The 12,037-nt window shown below is 37.9% G+C and overlaps 1 protein-coding gene across 1 annotated transcript in view; it reads right to left on the minus strand.

Moving 5' to 3' along the window:
• Positions 1-12,037, minus strand: part of UNC13C (unc-13 homolog C) — a 656,973-nt gene that overhangs the window by 158,572 nt on the left and 486,364 nt on the right. The window contains exon 19 of the mRNA XM_006149494.1: positions 640-766. Within this exon, the coding sequence (XP_006149556.1) occupies positions 640-766 (127 nt within the window). The remainder of the gene's footprint in view (positions 1-639; positions 767-12,037) is intronic.

Genomic DNA, 12,037 nt, shown 5'->3' on the forward strand with positions numbered 1-12,037 from the left:
GCTTTATCATAATTTTTGTATTTATTAATATCTCCTAGAGTACAAGTTTCCTTCAGAATGATGTCTTCATCTTACTCATTATTGCCCTGCAGCACCTGGCATTGACTCTGCCATATAGAAGACCCCCTTCGATAGAACAACACAGAACTCTGACACACATCAAGTGGAGAGCATTACATGTGTGATTGTGTGATCACAAATGTGTTTGATGAAAGCATATTTATAAATAAGAAACCTGTTAAATAATGATTTATATCTTACAAATATAAATTTCTAAGACAGTTACAAGTTTGAATGAAAGGGAAATCTGATTATACAGATCAAAATACAAGTATTCTCACTGCCCTCCCATCTGCATTGTAGCCCTTACAAACAGGAAATAACTTTATCAGGTGAACCACATGCTACTATGTCTGTCTTTGAATTGCAAATCCAGTTAAGACGCACTGAAAAATACAACACAACTCAATTAAATATGACTCCTAAAGACATACCATCTTTTAACATTAATTTATAATTAGAACGTTAGCAATCAATTGAAAATAATGTGAAAAAATTTTAGTGCTGTATGTTTCAGGTGTGGTTTTATAGGACTACGAATTGGGAACAAACTGGGTATATGTGAAAGTCACTACTTACAAGGAATATTCAGGAACAGCATCCTTGAAGGCAGGAAGTTCTCGCACATACTCATTATAAAACCATTTCACTTTGAAATGCAAATTCATATAATCGGTGCTCTTGCATAACCGCTGCTTTTCATGTTCTATAACAGATAAAATCAAACATTTAATAAAGTTTGGTTTGCCAACAATGCTGGTCGTTCCTATCTACTTTTATTGTTGATATTTCTGAAAGGAAGAAAATAGTATGATAGAGGTAAAGGCAAAGTGAATTACTAATGACAGACCTGAAATTTTACAAAATGCAAAAATAATCAGAGGTTCCACATGGAGGAGGTCAAGCAGTAATGTGAAATAGCACAAGTGTTCCAATGTGTCTTACTGAAAAAGGTGAAAATTCTGATGCACTTAAAGAGTAATAACACACAGAATTTCTTCTATTTTTTATCTGCAAGCTTTCATGTTTTGAATACTTTTAGCCTGAAGCAATGTGACAGTGAAATAAAACTCTAAGCATGGATAAATCATACATCACACTAGAAACCGTAATCACTGATTTGCACCGGAAATGTGAATGGGTAGATCATATTTCTAGCTTAGTTATTTAAACACTTAAAGAATTAAAGACAGTTGAAAAGGGGGCTGGCAGGTGGAATGGTGGTTAAGAGTGCTGGACTCCCACATGGCTGACCATGGTTTGAGTCCTAGACCTGGTGGCTTGCTTTCTCACTTTCTCCCTCTCTCTGCCCTCTTCTCTCTTTCTCTCTCTCTCTCTTTGGTCAAATTTAAATAAGCAAATAAATAAAATCTTTTTAAAAAGACAGTTGAAAATAAGGGGAAATAAATATATGTAACTTTTAAGCCATATGATTTCTTCACTTTTTAACTAAATGTAGTTCATACTGTGTGGCTTTTTAATATTTCTTAAGCAAAATTTTCTACCATGTGGCAAGTTTTCTCTCTCTCTTGCTCAAGAAGTACAGCTTAAAATTCTTATTGTCCTGAATATACAGTACTGGGGAACAGAGACAAATAATGTTAGAAAGCATGCTTATGTTTGCTTTTTCCCTCCTAATATTAATATCTTAGCCAACACTGGATACAACTATTAATTAAATGCAACTAAGCCTAAAGTATTCCTACTTCTATTCAGGTTGAAAGTGCCCTCTGAGAAGATAGTTGTGTTTAAGATCTGTGACTCTCCCTTAAGCTTAGGGCTTTGATGTATAATAAGAACATCCTATACTTTCCCTTTCAGACTACATTCTGATAATATTTATTGAAGCAATTAGATTGTTAAAAGCTAACTGAAGGCCTCCTACTTTCCAAAAACCAATTATAGATGAACTAAACTTAATGATAAATATAAGAAAAAACATAACCGCAAGTCACACATTTTCAAATGATCCAAACAGTGATTCAGTTAAAACCGTTTGCAAATAGAGAGTGTTTGTGTGTGTGTGTGTGTGTGTGTGTGTGTGTGTGTGTGTGTGGTAGGGGGGATGTAGATTTGTACTCACACAGAAAAAAGAGTAATACATTACTACTTCTAGTCCAAAGTCCCAAACAAAATTATGAATATAATAATGTTTTGCTTCAGCTCTCTTCAAATTATTCAACTTTTTATTTTTTTTCCATTCAATGGTGGCTCTCCCTTCAGATGTCTAGTATTCTTTCTTCACTCATTAAGAGGGAACATTTATTTGATAAACTTTTAAGTAGGAATTTAACATACTACTACCCTGAAACCCAGACAAAGAGAGACCTTTGCCCTGGGACCCACAGATGAAGAGAACTCAATTTATCAGAAATATAGGCTCAAGCGCGATTTCATTTTTATTGTCTCCAAAGCACTGAAGTGTTACATTATAGGTTTCTGGGGTAGGGATGGAGAACATAATACATTTTCTCCAGAAATACTGTTTTCTTAACCTTTACATTCTGAGTTTGTAATCTAATTTAATAAAAGTAGCTTACAAACTAATCTAACACAGATGATAACAAAATCTCAATTATTCTGATGGGATTTTTAAAAATACATATTCAAAACATAAAATAGAAAAAACAGTCATTGAAAATTGAAAGGACTCATGGGCTCTGCAGTCACCTGGAATCCCACACTTGGTGCTGGTCCAGAGCAAGCTGGGATTCTAAACACCTGCTCTCATGACTAACACCTCTTGCTGTTAATGATTAACACCCTCTAAGGCCCACAGAACCATCTGGACCACTTTTGTCTTATGTCCTAGAAACAAAAGGTAACTGTGTCCACATGCTACCACTATTTGCAGGTAGATAAGAGACACATACTACTGCTTTGAGGAGTGTGGAGGAATTTCCACTGTGGAAGCACATAGGTAAGGGAAAGGGTGAGTTAATTAATTTGCCAAGTTCTTTCTCTGAATAGCAGGGATACAATAGATTATCGTAAAGCAAAGTGTCATTTCCAAGTATTAACAAGCACTTGTTCTCTTTTTAAATTTGCTATACAGCATGTATGCTTACTAGAGAGAGAGAGGACAAGAGAGAGAAAGAAAGTAAAAGAACACCTCTCCCGGGGCTGGTGGATGACATTGTGGTTACGGCACTGGACTTCCACAGGGCTGACTGTGGCTCAAGTCCCAGACCTGCCAGTTTGCTTTCACACTCTTCCTCTCCCTATCTCTGCCTGTGGTGAGTGTATGTGTCCTAAAACAAGATTAAAAAAAAAAAATAAGAAAAGAAATAAAGTTAAATAATTCTTAAAGACAAAAAATGAGGGACCAACAGTTAGCATAATGGTTATGTCACTGGACTCCCTGTAGTTGACCGTGGTTCGAGTCCTGGACCCGGTGGCTTAAACTCACGCCGGGCGTGTGTGCATGCATGTTGAAGATCCCAAGAGGAGAATGGAGGAGAAGGGATTGTGGCATGTCCATTCCCCCTGGGGGGTGATTTCTTGCTTTCTGTCTCTCTGTCTCTCTCTTTCTGGTGAGCACACATGCCCTATAGCAAAAACCTCTCAACAAAACAAAACAAAACAAAACAAAACCCTCCCTACATACACACACCAGAGGGGATGACCATGCTATAATCACCTTCCCTCAATATTCCTCTCAGGATTTTTTGGGAATGCATGCAAATACACTTGGTGTGTTTATCAAGTCACTCGGTCTAGGATTTGAACCATGCAGTCAGCCATGTGGGATACAGTGACTTTAACCATCCCGCTACTTAGCTGGCCCAGCAAGCACTCATTTTCTTACTTTACTTTGGTTTCAATTTATTCCCGTGACAGTGCTTATAAATAAGTGTAGTACTCATGACTCAAAGCAATGATGACTGGGAATATTTTGATTAAACTATGTGTATCACTTTTAAGTTTGTATAAGTGCAAACATACATGAAGCACGATATTGACTCTTCGCCAGCTAGATGGCCATGAAAAGCTACAATTGTCAATTATTCAGCTTTATTCAAATTATTTACATAGAACTTTTTACATCAAATAATAATTTACACATTATCTTCATTTTTTCTTTTTTGGAGAGGTTTTTTTTTTTTATTTTTTGCTATATGGAGTGTGTGCTCGCCAGACAAAAGACAGAAAGTGAGAAACCACCCCCTGGGGAGATGGCCACGCTGCAGTCCCTTCTCCATTCTCCTCTCGGGATCTTGGGCACGCACGCACACGCGCCTGGCATGAGTTTTAAGCCACTGGGTCTGGGACGCGAACCATGGTCGACTACATGGGAGTCCAGTGACATAGCCATTACGCTAACTGCTGGTCCCATTATCTTCACTTTAATAAGTACTTTCCAATATTTTGGAAGAAAATAACTTCCTGAAAACTAGAGATGAACTATAGCTAAAAATAATATAAAATTTTAATTGTTACACTTTAAGGTGTACTTTTGACACTTTTTATAAAATATATATTCAGATCATGTCTGTTTTGAATTTATTTTTTTAAATGTAATGCCAAAAGTATTTACTGAGAGCGTATCTTGGGCTAGATCATGTATGAACCATTAGGATTGTAAAGGTGAGGGACTCACATTCTCTGATCTAAAGTGCATTAGCTCATGATGGAAGGGCGGCATTTTAACAGCCAAGTCAATACAACGTGGCAAATGCCATGGTTTACAGGATGTGTGAGATGTTGTGATCTCTTGCATTCATCCCAACTTTGTCCTCTAAATGAACAATTAAGTAGAGAAATGATTTATTAATAGTCATATGTAGTGTATGAAGAGGAATTTTTGACTCAGGAGACACATTATCATAAAACATGACTTATACTTACAAGGAATACTATTTAAGATGTATATGTCTTAGGGCCAGCAGGTGGAGTGGTAGTTAAGATGCTAGATTCCTACATGGCCGACCACAGTTCAAGTCCTGGGCCTGGCAGCTTGTTTACTCATTCTCTTTCTCTCTCTCTGTGTGTCTCTCTCTGGTGAGCCTGCATATCCTATAACAAATTAGAGGAAAAAAATAATGATAAATAAAAATGAATGAATAAGTCTCTTTTTTTAGAATTATTTTATTATTTAACTTTATTTCTTTATTTGTTTTAATTTGACCAGAGAAGGACAGAGCAAGAGAGAGAGAGAAAGAAAGAGAAAGCGAGAAAGCAAGCCACCAGGTCTGGGACTCAAACCACAGTTGGCCATGTGCGAGTCCAGCACCCTTAACTGCCTTGCCACTTGCTGACCTCTGAATAAATAATTCTTAAAAAAAAATGTGTCTTTTTGTGAAATTGTTAATATGTTTCCAGTGAAAACCATGTTTTTTTGTTTGTTTTGTTTTTTTCTTCCCTCTACTCATGTTTTCGAATATTCTGGTAGTAAGTGTGGGTGACACTTGTGTTTATGCTGTTCTATAAAAGAAAAGGATTCTCAATCCCTACCTCTTGCAATGTACTGCGGAAAGGAGGTACGAGAAGCTGTGGGCAGCACTGCAGTCGACTCATCAGGAAGACCCTCTAGTTTATTTGCTGAACTCATTTGTACTTCACTTCTTCATTTTTTTTTTTTTTTTTTTTTTTGAGAGAGATTTTCACTGTAGGGCGCGTGCGCTCGCCAGACAGACAGAGAGAGACATAGAGACAGAAAGCGAGAAATCCCCCCCCAGGGGGGATGGTCACGCCGCAGTCCCTTCTCCTCCATTCTCCTCTCGGGATCTTGGGCACGCACGCACACGCGCCCAGCATGAATTTTAAGCCACCGGGTCCGGGACACGAACCGCGGTCGACTACGTGGGAGTCCAGCGACATAGCCGTTACGCTAACTGCTGGTTCCCTGTACTTCACTTCTTCATAGCTGGAGAAAGTGCTCCTTTCTCCTGATTCGGGCAATGTGCTCAGAATTCACAGTCCTCCCAGACCTGTTCTTCAGAACCCTGCAAGCTCTACCTTCCTACAGTCCCTGCATTCCCACTCTTGCCGGTGTGCCAAGAAAGAAACATTTCCCTTTGTCACACATTGGCCAGGCCACTTTCTCTTCTTCCCCATCCCTGAGTTTAACTACTGAGTGCAGATACGGAAAATGAGACAGGAAGGGTACCATTATTCTTTCTAAAAGATAACATCTGTTTGTTTACTTTTCTAGAAGTTATCATTTCTAGTTCCTAAGAAAGTATTTGGTATGACTTTAATAATTCATACTATCAGAGTTTTCTAGCCCTATTGCTGAAAATAAAAAATCTTATAAGAGATACTAATAGTGTCTTTCCTTACAAAATTGCTTGTAAACCCAAAGGAATTACTTTTTATCCCTTTAAGCTACATTTCTCTCATGCACTGTCAACTGATATTTACTGCTCTCTGTGGACAGAAGTATGAGAACATACCATCTGTCTTCACCTCCTGCCAATTCAACAAAAGAGTAATGACATCTTTCCATGCATTATGCACTTCGGCTGATAGCACATAAGGTTTTTGATCTATTAAGTTAGTGACATAGGTCTATCTGATCTTAAAGACAGTAAAAAGTGAAAATGAAAAGAAAGGTTATGCTCCTGCATAACAAGGTACACTTGAGATGTTTGTTCTTAAGTAGCAAATGCTTTACTTTGTTTTTGCAGTGACTTATAATAGTCACCATGAACCTCAATATTTCTGGCAGGCTTAATTATTTGGTCCTGAAACCAACTAGACTATATTTCCCAGCATTCCTTGCCATATCACTGAATCTTGGGCTGAAAGTAATGTATGCCAATTCCAGTTTTGTCCTAAAAACGCCTCTTATGAAATCCTTCGTGCTCTTTTCCCTCATATCCTGACTGGATACATAAGAGCCAGAAAAGGAGTTCAAGGCTTTAGAAGATGGCAGAACTCTAGATAGAAGGATGCTGGGTCCTTGAACCATCTCTCAGAGAAGAGGGGCCCAAACTTTGACTTATGCAAGTAAGAAATAAACAAATGTTGTTGTGCTAACTTGTCTGCTATAGAGTGAAACTACATAGCGTTATAATCTGTTGCATCACAAATATTTATATATGTAATCTATAGCATAACTGTGCTTAAAGTTTATAAAAATTACATCCTTTGGGGGATTAGCAGTTAGCATAATGGCTATATCACTGGACTTCCACGTAGTCGACCATGGTTTGAGTCCCGGACCCCAGTGGCTTAAACTCATGCCGGGTGTGTGTGTGTATGTGCCCAAGATCCCGAGAGGAGAATGGAGGAGAAGGGAATGCAGCGTAACCATCTCCCCTGGGGGATGATTTCTCATTTTCTGTCTCTCTGTCTCTCTTTGTCTTTCCAGCGAGCACACATGCCCAATAGCAAAAACCTCTCCCCCCCCCCAAAAAAAAGAAAAAAAGTCCCAGCAGTTGAAATTTGCAGGATTTATCATTTTAACCTAGGTCTCATCTCACTGGCTCTATCAAATGTGGCTGAGCCCACTGATTTATCTCATTGGCTATATCAAATGTTGCTTAATCAGCTAGACATCCCCCAGTAATCTCCTGCTTACATTTCCTAGGGCAGCAAATTTTCTGCCCCGATCAGACCTTTCTATCTAGCCACCTGGAAAGGCACTCCAGGCCCCTTACCTGCTTCCACTTGCTAGCTTTCTCCTCCTCATTTTGCCCAAGTGGCATGATCCCCATACATCTTTTGGGGGAGCTGAGGGTGGATAGTCTGTCTTTTGTAATTGCTTCATGCTGGAAAGGGGCGTTGACCTACCTATTGGGATCAGAGAACTCTTGCCCTATCTAAGCTAGGTGATTTTCAAATATTGAGAATCATTACTTAACCCCACTTTGACTATGCTTTCTGTCTCTGTTTTATACACACACACACACACACACACATGCATATATACTTATGTATTTATGTATTCAGGGTATCTCCTGCTTTATGGAATCATATCAGGTAAGTACCTCTGACCAATCACACTGAAAACTGATCTGCTAGTTACATAGGAAACTATTTAATAAAACAGTATCATATTAAAAGCACATAAAATTCTTGGGACCAGCAGTTGGCATAATGGCTATGTCACTGGACTCGCATGTAGTAACTGTGGTTCAAGAAATCACCCTCTTCCCTCAGGGGAGATGGCCATGCTGCAATCCCTTCTCCTCCATTCTCCTCTTGGGATCCTGGGCATGCACGCACCCGTGCCTGGCGTGAGTTCAAGCGACCTGGTGCAGGACTCGAACTGCGGTCAACATGGGAGCCCAGCGACATAGCCATTATGCCAACTGCTGATCCCCATAAAATTCTTAATGAAGAAATATCATATAAGTAAATGACATAGGCTTTGTTAGTTTAATATAATAGTACTTTTTCTCTTTCTTTTCCATACTTGTGGGCTCTCAGTTTTATTTTTGGATAGTTATTACCACTTAAATGATCTTTTGAAAACTCAGCTATAATCATCCCCAAATCCATGCGACTATTTGTCCCATGTATTCCTTTCATAATGTGTAGTTGCATATTATATACGTGATATCTCAAATAAAGTACAATTGTATCTTAACTACTACCGACCGAATTGCAATGTCAGACATTGAAATAGCAAATTCAAAAATATATTTCAAATTATCTTTATTTCTACTCAAACTATCTTCTGTTTACTGGTAGAGTATGTAGATGAAATTGCATTAATCTCATATTATGTGACTGACTATTAACGTTTATTTAGCCATCAATCCGCCTACATTTTTAATTTTGCCAAGAAACATTCAACTTGTTCTTTACATATACAAAATAAAACATTTGGTTAGTTTCCTAAACTGCAGTGTAGTAATTTTGTATAAAATTTAATCTTTGAATTTCAATGAGAAATATGAATATTTTATCACCAGAATATAAATGGTTCATTAAAATTGTAAAAGGAAAAAGCTGGGTAATTTAGAAGAGTATTACTATTTTCCTTTAGATGGTGCTTACCCACGTTTACTGGGAAGGAATATATTTTCTTCAGAAAGTTCATGCTTATGCATGGGCTGTTACGTACAAAAGGGCAACACAAAGTTCTGTATTGATTTAATAAGGTAGAGATGGTACAAACTCAGCCTGTTCTTATGACAACAGCAAATTTGCTGCCATCATCCCTGTGTCACTTTTCAGCACTTTGTTAGTGACTTAATTTTATTGCATAAAGACTACTTTTTCCTATAATTGATAGCACAACATTTTTCTAGGACAATCTTAAGCATTGCTCTCACTGTTTTATACCTTGTTTTAGCTCTATTAGGTAGTTATATGGAAGGTCTGGAAGGAATATTAAATAATTAAATCCAGTGTTAAGGGTATAATATGTAAGATGTTTTACTACATAGAATATGGTCACTAATACAAAAGTTTATCACCCAGAAACTCTGGTTCTAAAATAAATATGTGTCAGACTATTTTATTTATTTTTTCATTTTGTAGTTATATATACACATATAAGTATCTATCTGACATTAAGTATAAATTTTTATTAACAATATATAGCTGGGAATCAGGAGTCCTTTTTTATGCACTGAGAATTCTGAGCTATGTAATTAGAAGTATGGAAAAATATATGGAGCAAGAGTTAGCAGTGTCTATTTTAGAGAAGATTTACAAAGGTCTTATAAAATGAGTACATCTTTAAAGGTAAGAAATCACCTAAAATTCTGGCTGCCAACATAAACTATGATATAAACAAGGTACTAAGCTTGGAGAAATAAAATAAAAATGAAAAATAAATGCCTATACAGAACATAATAGGCAAAAGTAATTTTAACCAAAGTAAACCTTTTAAAAAGGAAAATAGAGAAAGAAGAAAGATTACACATAATAGTAAATTATGGTAATCTCTTTTCTGAAAGATCAATAGCTGTGGAAAAACAAACATAATCTACTTTGGAAGGGTAAGAAAGTTTTTCATGCCACATTTCTGATAACTAAGTCTTAGCAAAACACCAGAGAAAAATCTAAGCAAAATTAATATAATATTGCCTCACTCCATGTTGTAACTGATGCCAGGAGAAGCTTCACTGGCAAGAGGAGCACTTGGTCATCCTTCTCATAGTTAAAATTAATCCCTTAGAGGAAGCCCAAACTAAATCGAGGATCCCTGGGTTTATTAGACCACGAGGATGTGATGTTAAACATACATCACTAATACACTCTCTATAAATCTACTTAAAATTCTAGAGACCATCAGATGGCATGGAGGTTAAGGTAGCTGGATCCATATAACGAACTGTGCAGTTTGAGTTCTGGATCCAGTGGCTTGGAAAACACATTGGCACATGTATGTATATACACGAAACCCCAAGAGAAGAATGGAGGAGAAAGAATATAGGGATCAAAAAGTGGAGGCAGTGTAGAAAAGGCTCCTGCTATCGGCAATGGATGGAAAGGGCAGTTTGAAGTTGGCAGTAATAGTGAAGACTGTGGTAGAAGTGGTGAGGCATGGGGTCTCATCTTGGTTCTGCGGCTTGCCATCACACAGTCTCGCCTCTCACCACTTCCTTCCTAAGTACACACTCTGAGAACAGAAATGTCAACTTACTGGGCTTTTATATCCCCATTACTGCTTTGTTTCCTTAGAACCACAGATGAATGGATAAACAGATAGATGGATGAATGAAAGAATATAAAAATTGTATCCAGTTTTGTGGGATTATTTTTTTCCATGCTCTTTCCTCCTTTTCCTCTCAGTCTCACTGGGAAACTGGGAATGGAATAGGTCATCAGTTGGACTGATAAGGACCCTTAAATACTGGATGTGGAGGACAAGCTTGCTGGTTTATAGCTTTATGTGGAGGAAAGTCACTAGTGCATCTTAAAAGACCCAATATTCTGTACTAGATTAAAAGGCCCTGTATATGGCAGTAATTATTATTATTTTTTTAAATTAATTGGCAGGACCCAGGACCAGCAGATGGAATAATGGTTATATCACTGGATTCTCATGTGGCTGACCATAATGTGAGTCCCAGACCTGGCAGCTGAAAACTCACATCAGGTGCATACACATGAGTGCTCAAAATCTGAGAGGCAAATGGAGAAGGGACTGGCCATCTCCCCAGGGAGTGGGGGTGATTTCTCGCTTTCTGTCTCTCTTGTGAATCCATGCACTCTGTAGCAAAATTTTCTCTCTTAAAAAACAAACAAACAAACAAACAAAAAAACAACAACACAGGACCAGAAGATGGCATACTGGCTACATTGCTGGACTCCCACATAGCCAACTGTGATTCAAGTTCTCATGAACCTGATGGCCTAAAAGTCATGTCAGAGGGACCAGCAGTTAGTGTAATGGCTATGTCGCTGGACTCCCACGTAGTCGACCGCGGTTCAAGTCATGGACCCGGTGGCTTAAACTCATGCCAGGCATGTGTGCGTGCATGCCCAAGATCCTGAGAGCAGAATGGAGGAGAAGGGATTGCAGCGTGGCCTTCCCCCCTGGGGGGTGATTTCTCGCTTTCTGTCTCTCTGTCTCTCTGGAGAGCACAGGTGCCCCATAGCAAAAATCTCCCTAAAAATATAAATAAAAATAAACAATGACTTTCTACTGAAAGCATTTATAATCCTAGCTCTCTTAATTCTTGATCTGATGATTATATGCATATTCATGCTTTAAAAAACCACGTCATACTCCACAAAGATATACATCAGGTATATTTAAACCAAAAATCATAACTAAAAAAAAAAAACAAAACAAAAAAAAAACAGGCTGGGGCCAGCAGGTGGCATGGTGGTTAGGGTGCTGGACACTCCCACAAGGCTTACCATGGTTTGAGTCCTGGACCTGGTGGTTTGCTTTCTCACCTTCTCTCCCTCTCTCTGGTCAAAGTAATGTAAATAAATGAATAAATAAAATTTTTAAAAAAACAGGCTAACTGCAGGTAATGTGTAATTAAAAAATAACATAAATACTAAAATTTAGAGCAAGTTGTACACAAAATATAATTAAAATGACAAACCAATACTAAGAAAT

Source organism: Tupaia chinensis, unplaced genomic scaffold (genome assembly GCF_000334495.1).
Source record: "Tupaia chinensis unplaced genomic scaffold, TupChi_1.0 Scaffold000266_1, whole genome shotgun sequence".
NCBI lineage: Eukaryota > Metazoa > Chordata > Mammalia > Scandentia > Tupaiidae > Tupaia > Tupaia belangeri.